General features: G+C 34.6%; 1 protein-coding gene across 1 annotated transcript in view; it reads right to left on the bottom strand.

Moving 5' to 3' along the window:
* Positions 1-22,513, bottom strand: part of LOC150096340 (dnaJ homolog subfamily B member 12-like) — a 173,152-nt gene that overhangs the window by 126,003 nt on the left and 24,636 nt on the right. Inside the window, exon 4 of the mRNA XM_090409183.1 lies at positions 4,929-5,066. Within this exon, the coding sequence (XP_090265309.1) occupies positions 4,929-5,066 (138 nt within the window). The remainder of the gene's footprint in view (positions 1-4,928; positions 5,067-22,513) is intronic.

Below are 22,513 nucleotides of genomic sequence, written 5' to 3'. Positions count from 1 at the left end.
TATCCTGCAGGATGAATGTCATTAGAGGGCATGCCCCCAGGGGTATGTTTTGAGTCCATCGCTGTTTAATTTATATATAAATGATACTAGGAAGAGCTTGAATGGTGATATGCAGTTGTTTGCAGATGATGCAAAGTTGGGAAGAACCATGAGGAATATAATGAATGCTGTAGCTTTGCTAGGGGACTTGAATAGACTTTCTGAATAAGTAAATGAATGGAAATGCCACTTCACACAGCAAAGTGTCAAGTTTAAAGTTTGACAGAATCTGAGAGTGTTGGTGGATGAAGACCTGAAATTCAGAGGGCATTTAGCTAAAATTGTGAGGACAGCACAGCACATTAAGGAATGATGCAGAGATCACTGACATGTAGGAGTAAGGATGTTATGATTCCTTTGTATAAGGCTTGATCAAACCACATGTGAATTACTGTGCACAGATTCAGTCATCAGGTTTTCAAAAGGATGAAGAGATGTTGGAATGGGTTTAGAAATGAATGACTAAGGTGGTTTCTGATAGAGTATGAGGGCAGATTGAGGGAATGCAAATTGCATTATGTCTCGATCATGTCCCCCCATCCTACTATGCACTTTGCATAGTAGGATGGGAGGGGACATGTTATATTATATTATGATTGAGACATAATATAAATTGGTAAGAGGTTATTTACAGGATTAATGTGGATCTGATTTTTTATAGAATGGGTGGAGACAGAGGAAGAACAAAAAGCCATCCTTGGAAACTGTATCAGGAGGGTGTGAGTAAAGGAGTGAGCAATAGTTCTTTTGCATGGAGAGTTGCAGGTGGTTGTAATGCATTGCCTGGAAGTGTGGTGAGTGTGGAGATGGTGAATGCATTCAAGTCACACTATGATCAGCTGTGTGTGTGTGTGAGAGAGAGAGAGAAAAATGGAGGATATCCTGCAATGAGTTATTGATTTAATTGAGGTCTACTATGTAGACCTCAATGAGGTCATTGAGGTCTACATAGTAGACCTCAATGGAGTCAATAAATAATAAAAACTTACCAACACTGGAAACTACTTGCATTTCTCCTATCAACCCTGCTCTCCGAAATCAGCTTGATGTAAATAAATAATAATACGGTTGCATTAAACTTCCCCAAACATGGGAAACACTACTTCAAGATCCCAGTTTATGCCCTAGGCTGCTAACAGTTGCCCAGAAAGGGAATCCCACCTAGTAAGGACTCTCATCTTTTGCATAAGTGTTTCACATAGTTTTGTGTTGCCTTTGTGTGTGTGTTACATCTCATATTGTACTCCATTACAATGTCTCAGTGAGTGAGACAAAATATTGGAAGAATTAAATAATATTTTTAATCCTTTCTCAGTACTGTTTCACTCCATTAAGCCTCCAATATGAGTTTCTCCCATCACTTAAGCCTTAACACACAGTTTACTCATTCCACGATTTAACGTTTGTGCTGGGTACTGCCCACATGTGTATAAACTGCTGCATTGGGCAGTCGCTTTTTCACAAACCTTACACGGCATGTGTTGAAACTTTTCCAGTAGAATTTTAATTAGCATTTGTGAAATTTCTTAATGATATCAAAAACCTCAAATGCAATTCAAACTGATTTCAAGTAATATATCATCATCAATTGCCTGATATGTACCTCCAAGAGGTGTTCAGGCTATTATGGCAGCACTATATGATTAACTTTACATTATTATTAATCTCCTATCAACAATTTCCCTCCAAATTAGACTATTACTCGTCGGTACTTCAATACTGTCACATCTAACATTTTTGTTTTAAAGCACTTCTGACTGAATCGATCCACCTAGACCTTGGTCTTCCTTTGGGTCTTTTTCTTGCCATCAAACACCTGTTTTGCAAATCTTTCCTCTTCCATTCTACTTAAGTGACCATACCACCTTAGATTAGCCCTGTTGACACATTCTTGAATGCAAACAATATCAAGTTCCTTCCTAATGTCTTTATTTTAAATATGATTCTGCCACTGATGACATCTGCTCACAGCTATAATTTTTCTCAGTATTATCATATCTGCAGTCTGTAATCTTGAATAAAGTGTTTTATTTCTAATATAACTATCATATCAAGAACTTAAAACTGGTTTGAACACCGTCTTGTATATTGCTAGTATAGTGTGTTGGCTAATTTCTCTCTTATTCCATATAAATTTATTCATCTGGCTCCCCACCATTCCAACTTTGTTTGTTCTGTTTTATTATTCTATTACAGATTTAATTTGCAATCTTCACTAAAAACTGTGCCTAAATAGCTGAAATATTTTACTTGTTCTATAGGATATCCATTCAGAATGCAGCTGAAGTTTTCTATATTCCTGCTTATTTTCATAGTTTAGTTTTTCTACTGCTAATTTTCACACTAAATTGGTTACAGCTGTTATTCATTTTAATATCAGGTTTAATGCCATTTTCTTTCATAATGTGATCCATATAGATGCTGAATAAGAGTGGAGATAATATGCACCTTGTCTTACACCTGATTCTACAACAAACCATCTTCCTGTATTTCCTTCAATTCTAACTGCTGACCTACAATTTAAATATAGACTATGCATTGCTTTATATAATGTTCCATTTACCCCACATAACTGTGTGTTTTGAAAAATGTTTCCTTGGGCACCTTGTTGTATGCCTTTTGCAGATTTCCAAAGCAACTCAAGTTTTGTTAAGTTGCACTTAGTAGTGCAGCTTAATACTGCCCATCTAAGTTTTCTTTATTCATCATCATCATACGTATCAAGGATTTAGGCCTAGTATGGCCTGTTCCAGCCTTAGAAGTCATCGTTGAATCGTTTAAGAGGATGTCCTGGTTTTATTTTTCCTAATGGCTTGTACTTTAAGGCTTGTTTTGGTAATCTTTCTGTTTTCATTCTTTGAACGTGTTCCATCCATCTATGTTTATATTTTCTAATTTTTTCAATTACTGCTTCTTGGTTTAATTCTTTCATAATATCTTCGTTTCTTTTGTGATCAAATAGGGTATACTTTGCATTTTTTCTCATAAACTTCATTTCTGCTGTTGTTAATCTTTGTTTGTCTTTTTGTTTTATTGTCCAGATTTCGCTTCCATACATTAAGACCGGTAGGGCTAATGTATTGTATACTTTTAGCCTGGTTTGTTTTTGAACTAGGTTTGGTTTAAATATAGAGTTAATTACTCCTGTTATTTTTAAATATTTTGCAATTTTTATGTTTATATCTTTTTCATTTTCATAATTGATCATACATCCTAGGTAGTTAAATGAATTCACCTGTTCTAAGATCTTGTTATCTAATACTATTTTAGTTCTTGCTGGATCTTGTCCTTTAAAGGTCATAGTTTTTGATTTTTCAGTTGATATTATCATACCATAACCTTTGGATATCTGATTTAGATTTAAAATAGCTTTCTGTAAGTTATCTTCAGAATTTGTAATTATTATTTGGTCGTCTGCAAAGAGGAGAGTGTTTAAGTTAACTGTAGGTGAAAATTTAATTCCTTGATGTAAATTTTTACTCCATTTTATTATTATTTCATTTAAGTAGATATTAAAAAGAGTTGCTGAGAGGGGACATCCCTGTCGGACCCCTTGGTTTATCTCTCTTGTATATGATAGCTCATGATTTAATCTCATTTGTATTTGATTATTTTCATATATACTTGTGACAGCTTTTAGGATATTATTTGGTATTTGTCTTTCTTTTAATATGTTAAATAATATGTTTCTTTTAACTTTGTCAAATGCTTTTACAAAGTCAATAAATGCAATATGTGTTTCTAAATTATATTCTCTTCTTTTCTCTATTATTAATTTTAGGCAGAAGGCTGGATCTATACATGATCGTCCTTTTCTAAATCCATTTTGTACCTCTAGAATAAAGTTTTCGGAATATTTCATTAGTTTGTTATTTAAGATTCTGCTGTATATTTTGTAACATGAATTTAGTATACTGATACCTCTATAGTTTTTAGGGTCATCTCTATTACCTTTCTTAAAGATAGGAATCACAATTGCTTTTTTCCATTCTATTGGGGGGGATACCAGTTGAGTAAATTTTATTTAAAAATAATAAGAGTCTTCCTTTGAATCTTGTTCCTGCGTATTTATATAGTTCTGAACCTAGCTTATCTTCTCCAGGTGATTTTCCATTTCTTGTTTCTTTCAGGCTGATTTCTAATTCTGCTTCAGTTATTTCCTTTTCATTTTCGTTAATTGTTTTTGCCAGTTGTCTTTTTTAAAATATTTGTCTGTCCACAGTTCTGTGTAGTAATTTAGAAATTCTTCTAATTTCAATTCAGTGTTTAATTTTATGTTTTCTTTGGTATCTGCATTTATGTGTTTCAAAATCTTATATACATTGGGTCTTATGAGTTTTAAGGCCTTAAAAGTTTTCTCCTTAAAACTTAAGGCCTTAAAACTCTTGCCTTAAGAGTTTTCTTTATTTAAATATTTTTTACTATGCCAATTTAGAATTTCAATAATATTTAGAATTATTTCATGTCTGCATTGTTAATCCTTCCAATATATATGACTGCACTTTAGTTCCAATTTTTCCCATTGAAGATACTTATAACACAATAGGTAAAATTTTTATGAAAATTTTATGAATAAAAAGTTTCATAAAAGTAATATTTTATAATTATTAACCATATGACAGATTACATTTCAATTAAGAAAAAATGTATATGTTCTCTGGCTGATTTGTAAGATTAAAAAACTTTCTAGAAATATAAAGTGGCTAACTGACGTTCAGGGGAAATGCCCTTAAAAGTTTCTTAAATCCTGCACAGGATTCAAACCCAGGCCTTTCCAAGTAAAATATAAAGGTGCTAAGGAGGTAATTCCTCCCCTGTGAGACAAACATTGAGTATACACACACGCACGCACACTATATAGAGAAATAAATTAATGGATATAAACTTACCCTCAAATCCTCGACTATAATCATAGTAATAACCATCATGAGAATGAGCATGCCTTCTCTGAATATCTTCTGATCCATATGTATCATACTGCTTCTTTTTTTCTGGATCACTTAATACAGCAAAAGCATTTCCAATGGCTGTGAAAAATAAGATATGTATGCAAATAGATATTTAAACAAAAAATGTCTTTTGATATATTGCAATAGCATGAAAATTTATGTAAAAATGATACAGTTTAGTGGATATAAATATCAGATTAAGGGAATTACAACATATACCAAAAGTGACTGTTTCTAGGTGATGGATTCAATATGGATTCTTGCATTTGTCAGCATAAATGGACAGGATACTAGACCACAGTTCAAGTACATCATATGCTCTCACAAAACCTGTCAGGCAGGAATTGTACTAGGTGAGTATTACAGCTCCAAAAATCATAGCAGCAACTTATAATAATAATAATAACCAAGAATAAAATTGACTTAAACAAACCAGGGTGAGCCAGAAGTCTACACAAAATAAGAGTGAGTGAAACAACTGAGTGTTTATGTTAATTATTTTCCTCTTCTACATGAGGGATGATACAAGTAACTCAACAGTTGAGAAACAAATTCTAACAAGCACATGGTTTATAAATATCCTGTTACTGTTGAAACCAACCACTGTGACATTAAATTTAGAAACAGTTAGAAAGAAATGAAAATGTGGCATGAGGGGAGAGAAAGTTGTTCCTTAGCAGTATCTGTAATTGGTTCCAGGATGACAAAAAACAACAAGATGTGATGATTTTGAAGAAATTACACTTCATTCATGTAAAATTTGAATGCTATAGAAAAGACGTTCTATAGCACTCAGTATCCATAACCCATAATGTGCCACCATATGAAAGATTTGCAAATACATTACTAACAGTGCCAGTCTAAAAGTTTTTCAGTGATATCACAAATCAGGATCTAAATATCTAATGTAGAAACATGAACAGTGTGTGTGTGTGTTACAGTAATGATTTGCAAAATGTTCTCTTCAGATACAAAGAAAATCAACTTACATTGAGCAGGATGAACACAATCTGCTCAATATGATGATATGGATAGCAGTCAATGGCTGGCGCCACATAGGAATTTCTTCGTCATCATTAATATCTTGATATGTATCCTCAAGAGAAGGGGTGTACAACTATGACAGTACTACATGATTAACTTGACATTATTACTACTCTCCTATCAATAATTTTCCTCCAAATTAGTCTCTCACTTTGTCAGCACTCCAATATAGTGTTATCGTATCTAATATTTTGCTGTTCTAAGGCACTTCTGATTGAATCAGTACAACTAGATCTTGGTCTTCATCTGGATCTTTTCCCTGCCATTTTAGCATCAAACACCTTCTTGCTAATCTTTCCTTTCCCATTCTGTTTAAGTGACAATACTACCTTAGATTAGAACTGCTGACACATTCTGGATTGCTAACAATGTCAAGTTCCTTCCTAATATCTTAATTTTCATTATGATTCTGCCATTGATGTTATCTGTTTACTCCCTTATTTTTTCTCAGAACTCTCATATCTGTGACTTCTAGTCTTTAATAAATGACTTTATTTCTAACCAAACTCTTACATCCATAATTTAAAACTGGTTGGATCATTGCCTTGTATACTGCCAGTTTAGTGTTTTGGCTAATTTCTCTCATCCCATTTATATATATATTTATTCAAATAGCTCCACCAAACCAGCTTTGCTTATTCTGCTATCTCTTTCCAAATTTAATTTGCCATCTTCACTAAAAGTTGTGCCTAAATAGCTGAAATATTTCATTTGTTTTAAATATTCTCCATTAAGCATGCAGCTGAAGTTTTCCATGTTCTTTCCTATTTTCATATTTTGGTCTTTTTTATTGTTGATTTTCATGCCAAGTTTGTCACAGTTGTTATTCAACTTAGAGAATCCTGGAGACTTACACTGGGTGTTTAGAAGTACAACATCATCTTCATAAAGAAAAAGATCTAAGTTTGATATCTCTGATTCTAATATCAGGATTAATGCCATTTTTTTTTCATGTGATCCATAAAGATGATGAAAAAGAGCAGAGGATAGTGTGGAGATTAGCACACGTATTTTGATGTAATTAATGCCAGTTTGTCCTCTGATTTGACACCTTAAGCTCAAGAGATGACTAGAGAGCACAACAGTGAAGCTTTAAGCACAGTGCTTAAAGCCTCACTTATAAATTAGAGCTAATCGCTGGATATAACCATGTGTAAAAACATATTGCAATGATGTTATAGTCTCCTCTCATGATAACGAACTACCAGATAATTCCAACCAAAGCCCCAGAGATATGCTATTCACAAAGAAATTCACTATAGCAAACTAATCACTATAACAATTCCTGCAATAATGCTAATCTTTAGCATCAACTGGCAAAGATTGTCATCTTCATTTGATTTATTGCATGTATCCATCAAATTGCATCTTATGTTTCATGGTGACTATAGTACAATTTTAGCATAGGAAGAGAACTTTTGAGTATCTGAAATGTGTGTGCATGCATACATGCATTGTAGCTAGGTTTAACTGTCAAATCATAAAATTAACTGTTTCTTAAAAACCAAGTTACTCTGCTGGGAGAAGCCAGTGAGCCTAAAATTTAATGAAAGAAATGAATGACACACATTTTGTATGTGTATTTTATCCATGAAAGGATGCAAACCTTAGAAGGGCAGGGATTTAGATTATCAAGATGTATAGCTTTTACTTATTAAAAAAAAACTACAACAAAGATCATCATCATCAAATTCCTGCCATGTACCCTCAAGGGGTGTACAGGATATGACAGTACTACATGAAAAAATTACATCATTACTAACTTCCTATCTACAATTTTCCTCCAAATCAGTCTGTTACTTGTCAAGACTCCAACATTATCAGATCTTATATTTCTATCGTCTAAGGCACTTTGTACCGTATCAATCCACCTATATCTTGGTCTTCCTCTGGGTCGTTTTCCTGCCAACCTGGCAGAGAACACTTGTTTTGCTAATCTTTCCTCTCCCATTCTGTTTAAGTGACCATACCATCTGAGATTAGCTCTGCTAACGCATTCCTGGATGCTGACAATGTCAAGTTCTTTCCTAATATCCTCATTTTTAATATGATATTGCCATTGATGCCATCTGTTCACGCCTCTAATCTTTCTCAGGACTCTCATATCTGCGGTCTCTAGTCTTTGGTCAAGTGTTTTACTTCTGACCCAGCTCTCAGATCCATAAGTTAAAATTGGTTTGAACACAGTTTTGTATACAGCTAATTTAGTGTTCCGACTAATTTCTTTCTTATTCCATATGAATTTATTCAATTGACTTCCCACGATACCAGCTTTGCTGATTCTGTTGTCTATTTCTATATTTAGTTTACCATCTTCAGTAAAAATTGTGCCTAAGTAGCTAAAATGTTTTACTTGTTCCACAGGTTCTCCATTCACAACACAGTTGACATTTTCAATGATTCTGCCTATTTTCATTGTCTTTGTCTTTTTATTGCTGACCTTCATACCATATCTATTACAACAGCTATTCAATTTAGTCAGAGAATCTTGCAGAGTTGTAGCGGATTTATTTAGAAGTATAACATCATCAGCATAAAGCAAAGAGCTGACATTAACATCTCCAATTTTGATATCAGGTTTAATACCACATTCCTTCATAATGTGATCCATATAGATAATGAATAACAGAGGGGATAATGTACATCCTTGTCTCACACCAGATTTAACATTAAACCATCTTCCTGTACTTCCTTCAATTCTAACTGCTGACTCACAACTCAAATACAGACTAAGTATTGCTTGATATAATGCCCCATTGACACCATATAACTGCAGCATATTGAATAGCTTCTCTCTTGGCACCTTGTCATATGCCTTTTCCAAATCAACAAAACTTAAATACAGATCTTTGTTATATTCCCATGCTTTCTCGACTATTTGTCGTAAAGTGAAGATCTGATCCTGACAGCCTCTATTTGGCCTGAATCCAGCTTGTTCTTCACCAAGCTTTTCTTCCACAATTCTTCTCAACCGTTTCTCAAGTATACTTGCATAGATCTTGCCAGGAACACTCAGTAGGGAAATACCTCTGTAATTCTCACATTCAGTTTTATTTCCCTTTTTATATATGGGTACTATGAGAGCTCTACTCCAATCATCAGGAATTCGTCCCTCTGTCCAGGCTTTCTGAACTATGCAGTGCAGCCACTGTAAGACTCTTATACCACCATACTTCAGCATTTCTGGTCGAATATCATCTACTCCTGCTGCCTTTCCACATTTCAAGCCTTTGATGGCTTTTTCTACTTCAAGTATGGATATGTATTCCTGACTGCATGCCTGGTCAGTGTTTTTTATCACTGTGCTGTCATCACTGCTTGTTTCATTTAGCAGTTTTTCAAAGTAATTACTCCATACTTCAAGGATATCTTTTTCTCCTGTTTTCATTTCACCTTTATCATCTCTAATTCCTTTTACAGCACTCTTTCCTCCATTCCTAAGCTTCTTCAACAACCTCCAGAATATTTTGCCACCTTCTTGATATTTATTTTCTATATTCTTGCCAAAGTCCTCCCATGACTTTTGTTTAGCTAGTTTTACACACTGTTTAGCTTTCTTACATTTGTCTCTGTATTCTGTAAGAGTAAAAGCCGACTTATTTGCCAGGAACTTTTGATATGCTTTCTTCTTTTCCTTCACTGCCTCTTTAACTTCCTGTGTCCACCAGGGAGTTCTGATTTTTTTTATCTTTGCACACAACCTCACCACATGCCTCTCTGGCAGAATCAATCAATGTTTCCTTCAGAGTTTGCCACTGAATCTCCAAGGTTTGATTCCTGTTCTCAAACTCTTTCATTTTCTTTTCAATAATATTTCTGTATTTTAGTCTACAGTTTACATCTGAGAGCTGCTCAACTTTTATTCGCTTTAAAACTTTCTTACATGTTATTCTTTTCAATATGAAATTCAATTTTATCCTGCTCAAGACTAAATAGTGATCACTTCCAATTTCAAATCCTCTGTACACTCTGGTGTCCTGCACCAGGGAGAAAACATCACTATCAACAATAACATAGTCAATGAGACTTTTCTTATTCCTAACCTCTTCTCTCCATGTGAATTTGTGCACATTTTTATGTTGGAACATGGTGTTAGTAATAACCAGTCCATGTCCTGAGCAGAAATCCAACAGATATTTGCCATTATTATTAGCTTTGCTCTTTTCTCCAAATTTTCCCAAAATATTTTTGTATGTCTCACAATCATTTCCTACTCTACTATTTAGATCCCCAACAAGGACCAACTTTTCCTTTTTCATTGTGTCAGTTGCTTTTTCTAAAGCCTCAAAAAATTCCTCCACTTCTTCCTTAATAGAACCTTCTGTGGGACCATAGGCACAAATAAGTCTCATTGTCCAGTTCCCCATTCTCATATTTGCCCACATTACTCTACTTGAGACTGACTGCCATTCAAGAAGATTAGCCTCGTATTTTGTGTTGAATACTATGGCTACTCCTTCTTTTCCTTGATTGTCATTGCCTGAATATAACATTTTGTATTTATTGCTCAGAAAGATCTCACCAGTTTTGGTCTTTTTTGTTTCAGTCACCCCTATTATGTCGATCTGGTACTTATCTAATTCCTCAGCTAGCTCCATTTCTTTGCCATTCAATCTTCTTACGTTGATAGTACCGATCTTTAACTCTGGTGATGTTGAGTTGGGGTTTGTTTTCAGATTTGTTCCAGTAGCTGACTTTTCGCTGTTCGCCCTGGTTCCCTGGCGAAAAAACGGGGGCCTTGTTTAACCGGGCGACGCCCCAGCCGGCATGAAATTTTGTCATGTTGTACCATCATTTTTTATTTTGGTTTAACCAATAAGAATACAATTTGGTCGGCTAAATCCCAAATTGCCAGCCCATCCTCGTTCGTTCAGTATCAAAGTAGATACCCAACAGGGTGCACCACGAGAAGGTGAGGATTGGACATTAGGTCAGAAGCCCTGGTCGGTTCTCCGCATTCCTTTAAAGGCTATGTGGAGGTCTCCTCTCAGTTATACAGCTTTGACCCTTAAGCACCCCCATGTAGTAAATAAATATAATTATTATTTTCGCATTTTTTTTTAAAAGTAAAACTACATAAAATTGCAAAAGTCACTTTTGCTGATAAAAATTGGATACATCAGTGATGGTCAAATGGCAGCCCAAAATATGATGGTAGCAATGTTATCCATTGATCAAAGAGACCTGCTCTGAATCCCAACTAGAAAGTGAGAAACTTTTATAAGAGCTTTTCAAATGAGCTAATAGAGGACGTATCTGTTCTCAAAAAGAAGAGTGGCAGGATTTTTTCCCTTTCTGGGAAGTCAAAATGAACAAACCAATCAAGTGAATACACACACACATGTAACAGACATTATGGTCAAGACATTCGAACTAATTAAAAAAAAAGGAAAAAAATGAACAGTATTTAAAATACTTGTTAATTTGAGAGAGAAAGAGAACATAATTCTGCTGTATTTCTGGTCTATGTTCCAGAAGAAAAACTCAAATTATAATCAACTGTACTTCATGAAAAAGTTAGTTTGAAATACATACTATCCCATATCTATATAAGCCAAATGCCTGTTATAGTCAAATAACATGGCTTCTTAAAAACCCAATTTTGGTAATGATACTGAAGTTCTGAAGAAAACTGTAGATAGGGGGGTGCTTAAGGGTCAAAGCTATATAACTGAGAGGAGACCTCCACATAGCCTTTATAAAAATGTGGAGAAATGATCAGGGCTTCTGACCTAATGTCCAATTATCACCTTCTCATGGTGCAACCTGTCAGGTATCTACCTGGATACTGAATGAACGAGGATGTGCTGGCAGTTTGGGATTTAGCCGACCAAACTGTATACTTATTGGCTTAAAACAAAATAAAAAATGATGGTACATTACAGAATTTCATGCCAGCTGGGGCATTGCCTGGTTCAGTTCAACAAGACCCCCATTGTTTTCGTCAGAGAACCAGGGCTAACAGCAAAAAGTCAGCTACTGGAACAAATCCTAAAACACACCCCCAACTCAACATCACCAGAGTTCAAGATCGGTACTATTAATAAGAAGCCTGAATGGCAAAGAAATGGAGCTAGCTGAGGAATTAGATAAGTACCAGATCGACATAATAGGGGTGACAAACAAAAAAGGCAAAAACTAGTAAGATCTTTCTGAGAAATAAATACAAAATGTCATATTCAGGCAATGACAATCAAGGAAAAGGAGTAGCCATAGTATTCAACACAAAATACGAGGCTAATCTTCTTGAATGGCAGGCAGTCTCAAGTAGAGTGAGGGCAAATATGAGAATGGGGAACTGGACAATGAGACTTATTTGTGCCTATGGTCCCACAGAAGGTTCTACTAAGGTAGAAGTGGAGGAATTTTTTGAGGTTTTAGAGAAAGCAACTGACACAATGAAAAAGGAAAAGTTGGTACTTATTGGGGATCTAAATAGCAGAGTAGGAAATGACTGTCAGACATACAAAAATATATTGGGAAAATTTGTAGAAAAGAGCAAAGCTAATAATAATGGTTGAGCAGAAATCCAAATACCTGTCAGATTTCTGCTGAGGACATGGGCTGGTTATTACTAACACAATGTTTCGATATAAAAATTGTGCACAAATTCACATGGAGAAAAGAGGCAAGGAATAAGAAAAGTTTCATTGACTATGTTATTGTTGATAGTGATGTTTTCTCCCTGGTGCAGGACAACAAAGTGTACAGAGGATTTGAAATTGGAAGTGATCACCATTTAGTCTTGAGCAGAATAAAATTGAATTTTATACTGAAAAGAAGAACATGTAAGAAAGTTTGAAAGCGAATAAAAGTTGACAGCTCTCAGATGTGAACTGCAGACTAAAATACACAAACATGTTTGAAGAAAAAACGAAAGAGTTTGAGAACAGGAACCAAACCTTGGAGACTCAGTGGCAAGCCCTGAAGAAAACACCGATTGATTCAGCCAGAGAGGCATGTGGTGAGGTTGTCGGTAAGGATAGAAAAAATCAGAATACCATGGTGGACACAGGAAGTTAAAGAGGCAGTGAAGGAAAAGAAGAAAGCATATCAAAAGTTCCTGGCAAATAAGTCAGCTTGTGCTCTTAGAGAATACAGAGACAGACAGTGGCGGCTTATACATAAGCACTGTGACACTGCAGCACCTCCAAGGAAAAAACGAAAAAAATTAAATTTTGTTTGTGTTTATAAATAATAACAATGCTTACAACATTATATAAATGCAATACAACATACAACATATTACAGCTTATGTTTCGACATTGATTGAATAGTTAATAACTGGAATTGTTTGATTAATGCTTTAGATTACGAAACAAATGCACTGCAATCTAACGCAGTGTCAAAATTATCACGTTCGGTCAGTTCCAGCTGGACTTGCCAATATTCGTTTGACATAACAAGTGAATTCGACACTTGCTACAGACAAATTGTATGCTTGCGTGTGTTATTTCTGTGAGATACGAAATTTTTATTATTGGTGTGTGTTAGTGGTGAGGGAGAAATATTTTTGGTAAATCTTATTTTATTCTGTTAAAATAACAATCATTTATTTATTATAAATACAAGGCCAAATTATGACATGTGCCATTGTTGAAAATTTGAAAATAATTATATTTTCGCAATTATCGTAACATGAAACAAATGCAGTGTCCGAATGTCGAAACCGACACTGTTCAACGAGTAGTGTCGCTACAGATATATTGAATGCTTGCTCGCGTTATTTCTGTGGATAAAACTTTTATTATTGGTGTGTGTTCATGGTAAGGGTGAAATATTTTTAATAAAGCATTTTTTAATATGTAAATTTACTTATTAATAATTGGTTACTCATTAGGAAAAAATGAATTATTTTTTCTTATTCTGTATATGCAGCACCCCCACTTAAAATTTTCAACGGCTGCTACTAGAGACAAATGTAAGAAAGCTAAATGCTGTGTAAAACTAGCTAAACAAAAGTCATGGAAGGATTTTGATAAGAACACAGACAATAAATATCAAGAATGTGGCAAGATATTCTGGAGGTTATTGAAGAAGCTCAGAAATGGAGGAAAGAGTGATGTAAAAGGAATTAGAGATGATAAAGGTGACATGAAAAGTGGAGAAAAAGATATACTTGAAATATGGAGTAATTACTTTGAAAAATTGCTAAATGAAACAAGCAGTGATTTCAGCAGTGGTAAAAAACACTGACCAGGCATGCAGTCAGGAATATATATGAAAAGGGAAACAAAACTGAATGTGAGAATTACAGAAGTATTTCTTTACTGAGTGTTCCTGGTAAGATATATGCTAGTATACTTGAGAAAAGGTTGAGAAGAATTGTGGAAGAGAACCTTGTGAAGAACAAGTGGATTCAGGCGAAATAGAGCCTGTCAGGACCATATTTTCACTTTAGGACAGATAGTTGAGAAATCATGGGGATATAACAAACATTTCTATTTAAGTTTTAGATCTGGAAAATGTATATAACAAGGTGCCAAAAGAGAAGCTATTCAAAACGCTACAGTTATATGGTGTCGATGGGGCATTACATCAAGTAATACTTAGTCTCTATTTCAATTGCAAGTCAGCAGTTAGATTTGAAGGAAGTACAGGAAGGTGGTTTTGTTGGATCCTACTTCTTCTCAATCTATACTTTGGATTCGACTTGTTAGTCACTACGATGTTCTTAAACAAAATATAGTTGCTAGTCGATTTCTAATACAAATATAGAGAAAATTTATATTTAATGACTGCACCACTCTATATCTGAATTAGTTCAAGAACTGAAGAAAAACCAACTCACAACTATCTCTCCTTTAGGTGTTAATATTGTATATACTGGCCGAATATATTTAACTTATTTATCTCTCCTGCTTTGGTTCGAATATTTTATGAATGGTGCAGTAAAAGAGATTCAGGCAAAATACAACCTTTGATTAACAAAAACAAACATTTAATTTTAGAATCACAAATTATACACTTAAGATCAAATCAGTAATTAAGATATCACAAACATTTTAGCTTCTCTGATAAGTTCGATCATACAGACTCAGACAAAGGTAAATTCGTTGACTCTAATACAGTCTTCTCACAGTTCCTTAAGTTCCAAATACAATAAAATCGCAGTAACATGACTTTACAAGCAAACACTTTTAAATTTATACTTCAGCTAATCTTCACAATAGTTACTGTTGACATAAGGAAATTCTAGGATGTAACTTACGCACTTCTCTGTATAGGAATATTAATGGTTGGAATAATCTTACCGATAATCTTCTATCTTCATCAACTTATACACAAACACTTTTTATAACCGTAAACACTTTTTACAATAATCGGCACTCATTAAAATAAATCTTCAAAGCATTAACTGAATTAATTCACGGTCACTATACACATAAACAAACGTTCTTGCATGAAGTACTACTGATCACTCATGAATTAAGGCAATACACAATAATTCCCTATCTTGAAGTTTTATATGCACAGTTGTTCATTCCTCCTGCATTCAAATAATTCTTTAAGCACTATAATTCTAAACACAGCTAACGGTAAACTTCTATTTTACAACCTCTACTATTCTCTAGTTAATCGATGCTTTATTTCAAGATTCTGTGTGTCCTTGACAGGTCGGACCTGAAATTAAATCTCAACTCAAGTATTGCTAGTCTATTTAGTAGTCACTCAGCTGTCTTCCATAGCTATAATTGTTATTCTACAACTTATTAGCTAACTGCCTCTTGACTAGTAGACTTTATTTAGCTGCTTGAGTGACTTGCCGACTCGCTATTATCGCACTGCGATTCCCGAATGCTCAGATTCCAACCTAATGCCAATCCTCTCCTCTCTCTCTCTCTCTTAATTATAATAATTTCCAGCGTTCTTCCTTTTTATATCCATTCTTCCTGCCTAAATTATTCTCATGATTTCTTTCTAAAACTCTTTTCAATAAACCTTCTCCCCACATGCTGTTCCAAAAACGTGCTCGCTCACTTACATACGTCTCCATGACAACAAAACAAAACATAAAAAAATTGAGGTATTGCATAACGCTAAACTTCTACAAATAGGAATAAATAAAGAATATTTACATTTCAATTAATGTGCAGTTAAATTATCAAATACAAGTTCTTGTAACATTAATATAGTAATGAATAAAATAGCTTAATAATATTTAATACAGTCTTTTCATTATTAATACATATATCCTTGATTAAATAATTAAATATTAGACAAAACTAAGGTAGTTATATGAATATTAAATTGTAAAATAAGTTGTTTACATTAAATAATATTTACAAGTCTAGCCTTTGTGATGGAAGATCATGTTGGATTCTGAAGCAAATAATAATTACTCCAATCTCTATATATTCAGAATCCAACAGTTTAATGTTAAATCTGGTGTGAGACAAGGATGTACATTATCCCCTCTGTTATTCATTATCTATATGGATCACATTATGAAGGAAAGTGGTATTAAGCATGATGTCAAAATTGGAGATGTTAACGTCAGCTCTTTGCTTTATGCGGATGATGTTATACTTCTAAATAAATTCGCTACAAGTCTGCAAGATTCCCTTGCTAAAGTTAACAACTGTTGTAACAGATATGGTATGAAGGTCAGCATTAAAAAGACAAAGACAACAAAAATAGGCAGAAACATTGAAAATATCAACTGCATTGTGAATGGAGAACCTATAGAACAAGTAAAACGTTTCAGCTACTTAGGCACGATTTTTAGTGAAGATGGTAAATTAAATATGGATATAGACAACAGAATGAACAAAGCTGGTATGGTAGGAAGTCAATTGAATAAATTTATATGGAATAAGAGAGAAATTAGCCAAAACACTAAATTAGCTGTATACAAGACAGTATTCAAGCCAATTTTAACTTATGGATCTGAGAGCTGGGTGAGAAGTAAAACACTTGACCAAAGACTAGAGACTGCAGATATGAGAGTACTGAGAAAGATGGCATCAATGGCAATATCATATTAAAAATGAGGATAGAACTTGATATTGTCAGCATCCAGGAATGCACTAGCTGAGCTAATCTCAGGTGATATAGTCACTTAAACAGAATGGGAAAGGAGATTAACAAAACAAGTGTTCTCTGCCAAGTTGGCAGGAAAAAGACCCAGAGGAAGACCAAGATATAGGTGGATTGATACAGTAAAAAGTGCCTTAGAAGATAGAAATATAAGATCTGACAATGTTGGAGTCTTGACAGGTAAAGACTGATTTGGAGGAAAATTGTAGACAGGAAATTAGTAATGACGTAATTTTTCATGTAGTACTACCATATCCTGCACACCCCTTGAGGGTATATATCAGGAATTTCATGATGATGATGAAGTTTATCCCAACTCAATAGTCTGTTGACATGTCTATCACTACATATGTCCTCAAAACAGTTTATGTGCAAGAAGAAGGGGAGGAAGAAAGTTTCTAGGAAGTACACCTTGCATGTCTGTATGAGATTAACCAACTCTAGAGCCCTTAACAGATGTTGTGTGTGCCAGTGAGATTAAAAATCAGGTCTTTCTAAGTCAAGCACACACTACAGAAGCAGTAAGTATATTTTTTATGTGAATTCCACCCATGAAAGGCTGTTAGCCTATTATACATCAGTGTTCATACTACAGGTGGACTAAGGATTAAATAGTCCAGAAATACTATTTTAGAAACCAAACATGAACTATTTCAGGTCTCCAATAAGCAGGTTAGTGGACAATTAAATTCATATCTACCTAAAGACATACACAAAACATTCACGCCAAGTGCTTAACATATTCACTCTCCAGCCAACAAATTACGGATTCAATTTCACGGTAGGATTCAAATCCACAGCCTGTTGGTAGTAGAGGGGATGTATTAACCACTCCAGGCCAGTAAATAATATGCAGAATACTTGGCATAGTGCAGTTAATAGATACCGGAAAGTTCTGTACTATGCAACAAAAAACAGTGTAAAAAACAGGTTCCAACAAAAACAGTGCAAAAAAAAAAGAAGAATAGAGTGCATATGAAAAAACAGAATGGTTCCAGATGTGAAAACCCAATACAAACAATAAGTTATTTTCATAAAACATATGAAAACCATTGAATAAAACTCTATTTAATTTTAATGGAAAATTTTTTATTTTAAATACTTATTTAAAGTATATACAAATGTATCATTCTTAAAGAAAATAATGTGTCATTTATAAAATAGAAATTCGAAAAGGCCCAACTAAATCCACAATGGGCATTAGTCTTTATTTGAGTTGTAAGTCAGCAGTTAGAATTGAAGGAAGTACATCATCCCCTCTGTTATTCATTATCTATATGGATCACATTAGGTAGCTGCATTCTATTGTGTGAGACTGGAATTAAATCACTTACATCATTTGAAATACTTTGGCTGTCCTGTTCATACTGCAATGGTGAAACATTTTTCTTCAGTAAAAGGAACTAAATTAGCGCTAATTTCCAATACTTCTGAAGTCTGATTTTTTTTTTTACCATGAACTCCGTAATTAATTATTGTGATCCTGTTTTGACTAGAGCTTTGTATAATTCTTCATATTGCACCATACATACTTCAGTTCACATTTAAACTTCAGCTCATTCAGTATTTGGATCATGTGTAAGAAATGACTTTGCAATTTACTAGTCATTTGAAGCCCTTCTTTAATTAATCCTACACTGAGTGCAATCTCTTCATCATCACTTTTCTTTTTCATCAAGATTATTCTCAAGGACAGCTTCTATTATTTTATCATGACTAACAGCCTTGTCAACCATCAATTCTTCAATATCTGCAGATGAAAAATCATAAATACTTCTCCACCAACTGCATGTGCTAATTTGATGATATTGGGATACTCAGTTGTATGCAAAGGCATAGGATTTTTCTTTTTTCACACATTCGGAGCAAGTAGCTTTCCAGCATGTGTTTAACGTTGATGGTTTCAATTCTGATAACGCCAACTTAGCAAGTTTGATGTAATCCAAAATAGAAAATTTCTTCCATACATCAATAACTGTCAGTAAATTGCCTTATCTACTTTATGCAAAATGTACTGGAATGTTCTTCTTATGTAGTAAGTAGCAATCACACCCTGGTCTAGTGGTTGAATTAAGGATGTTGTATTAGGTGGCAATAAACAAAATTCCGCATTCATCATCATCATCAAATTCCTGACATGTACCCTCAAGAGGTGTAGAGGATATGACAGTACTACATGAAAAAATTACATCATTACTAACTTCCTATCTACAATATTCCTCCAAATCAGTCTGTTACTTGTCAAGACTCCAACATTATCAGATCTTATATTTCTATCGTCTAAGGCACTTTGTACCATATCAATCCACCTATATCTTGGTCTTCCTCTGGGTCGTTTTCCTGCCAACCTGGCAGAAAACACTTGTTTTGGTAACCTTTCCTCGCCCATTCTGTTTAAGTGACCATACCACCTGAGATTAGCTCTGCTAACGCATTCCTGGATGCTGACAATGTCAAGTTCTTTCTTAATATCCTCGTTTTTAATATGGTATTGCCATTGATGCCATCTGTTCACACCTCTAATCTTTTTCAGGACTTTCATATCTGCGGTCTCTAGTCTTTGGTCAAGTGTTTTACTTCTCACTCCGCTCTCAGATCCATAAGATAAAACTGGTTTGAACACTGTCTTGTATACAGCTAATTTAGTGTTCCGATTAATTTCTTTCTTATTCCATATGAATTTATTCAATTGACTTCCCACCATACCAGCTTTGCTGATTCTGTTGTCTATTTCCATATTTAATTTCCCATCTTCACTAAAAATTGTGCCTAAATAGCTGAAATGCTTTACTTGTTCCACAGGTTCTCCATTCACAACACAGGCGACATTTTCAACAATTCTAGCTATTTTCACTGTCTTTGTCTTTTTAATACTGACATTCATACCATATCTATTACAACAGTTATTCAATTTAGTGAGGGAATCTTGCAAACTTGTAGCAGATTTATTTAGAAGTATAACATCATCTGCATAAAGCAAAGAGTTGACATTAACATCTCCAATTCTGATATCATGTTTAATACCACTTTCCTTCATAATGTGATCCATATAGATAATGAATAACAGACGGGGATAATGTACATCCTAGTCTCACACCAGATTTAACATTAAACCACCTACCGGTACTTCCTGCAATTCTAACTACTGACTTACAACTCAAATAAAGACTAAGTACTGCTTGATGACACCATATAACTGTATATGGTGTCAATGGGGTAAAAGACATATGACCATAATTGTATATGGTCATATGTCTTTTCCAGATCGACACAACTTAAATACACATCTTTGTTATATTCCCATGCTTTCTCAACTATTTGTCGTAAAGTGAAGATCTGATCCTGACAGCCTCTATCTGGCCTGAATCCACCTTGTTCTTCACCAAGCTTTTCTTCCACAATTCTTCTCAACCGTTTCTCAAGTATGCTTGCATAGATCTTGCCAGGAACACTCAGTAAGGAAATACTCCTGTAATTCTCACATTCAGTTTTATTTCCCTTTTTATATATGGGTACTATTAGAGCTCTACTCCAATCATCAGGAATTTGTACCTCTGTCCAGGCTTTCTGAACTATGCAGTGCAGCAACTGTAAGACTTTTATACAACCATACTTAAGCATTTCTGGTCAAATATCATCTACTCCTACTGCCTTTCCAACATTTCCAGCCTTTCATGGCTTTTTCTATTTCAAGTATGGATATGTATTCCTGACTGTATGCCTGTTGAGTGTTTTTTACCACTGTGCTATCACTGCTTGTTTCATTTAGCAATTTTTCGAAGTAATTACTCCATACTTCAAGGATACCTTTTTCTACTGTTTTCATGTCACTGTTATCATCTCTAACTCCTTTTACAACACGCTTTCCTCCATTTCTAAGCTTTTTCTTACAACTTCCAGAATATCTTACCACCTTCTTGATATTTATTTTCCATGTTCTTGTCAAAATCCTCCCATGATTTTTGTTTAGCTAGTTTTACACAGTGTTTCGCATTCTTACATTTCTCTATATATTCTCTAAGAGCAAAAGCTGACGTATTTTCCAGGATCTTTTGATATGCTTTCTTCTGTTCCTTCACTGCCTCTTTAAATTCCCATGTCCACCATGGAGTTCTGATTTTTCTATCCTTGCAGACAACCTCACCACATGTCTCTCTGGCTGAATCAATCAGGGTTTTCTTCAAGGCTTGCCACTGAATCTCCAAGGTTTGGTTCCTGTTCTCAAATTCTTTCATTTTTTCTTCAATAATCTTTGTGTATTTTAGTCTACAGTTCACATCTGAGAGCTGCTCCACTTTTATTCACTTTAAAACTTTCTTACATGTTATTCTTTTCAATATGAAATTCAATATTATCCTGCTCAAGACTAAATAGTGATCGCTTACAATTTCAGATCCTCTGTACACTCTGGTGTCCTGCACCAGGGAGAAAACATCACTATTGACAATAACATAGTCAATAAGACTTTTCTTATTCCTTGCCTCTTTTCTCCATGTGAATTTGTGCAGATTTTTATGTTGGAACATGGTGTTAGTAATAACCAGCCCTTGTCCTGAGCAGAAATCCAACAGATATTTGCAATTATTATTAGCTTTGCTCTTTTCTCCAAATTTTCCCAAAATATTTTTGTATGTCTCACAATCATTTCCTACTCTGCTATTTAGATCTCCAACAAGGACCAACTTTTCATTTTTCATTGTGTCAGTTGCTTTTTCTAAAGCATCAAAAAATTTCTCCACTTCTACCTTAGTAGAACCTTCTGTGGGACCATAGGCACAAATAAGTCTCATTGTCCAATTCCCCATTCTCATATTTGCCCACATCACTCTACTTGAGACTGCCTGCCATTCAAGATTAGCCTCGTATTTTGTGTTGAATGCTATGGCTACTCCTTCTTTTCCTTGATTGTCATTTCCTGAATATAACATTTTTTATTTATTGCTCAGAAAGATCTCACCAGTTTTTGTCTTTTGTCTTATCTAATTCTGCAGCTAGCTCCATTTCTTTGCCATTCAGACTTCTTATGTTGATAGTACCGATCTTTAACTCTGGTGATGTTGAGTTAGGGTGTGCTTTCAGATTTGTTCCAGTAGCTGACTTTTCGCTGTTCGCCCTCGTTCCCTTGCGAAAACAATGGGGGCCTTGTTTATTTGGGCGATGCCCCACGGGCATGAAATTTTGTCATGTTGTACCATCATTTTCTATATTGGTTTATGCCAATAAGAATACAATTTGGTTGGCTAAATCCCAAATTGCCTCATCCTCGTTCGTTCAGTATCCAGGTAGATACCCAACAGGGTGCACCACGAGAAGGTGAGGATTGGTCATTATGTCAGAAGCCCTGGTTGGTTCTCTGCATTACTTTAAAGGCTATTTGGAGGTCTCCTCTCAGTTATACAGCTTTGACCCTTAAGCACCCCATTCAGGTGTTCTAAAACAGG

The sequence above is a fragment of the Typopeltis vanoorti genome, chromosome 19 (genome assembly GCF_054136105.1).
Source record: "Typopeltis vanoorti isolate ZY-2024b chromosome 19, IOZ_Tvanoo_1.0, whole genome shotgun sequence".
NCBI lineage: Eukaryota > Metazoa > Arthropoda > Arachnida > Uropygi > Thelyphonidae > Typopeltis > Typopeltis vanoorti.
The sequence above is the reverse complement of the archived record's forward strand: the minus strand, read 5'-3'. Positions and strand labels throughout refer to the sequence as shown.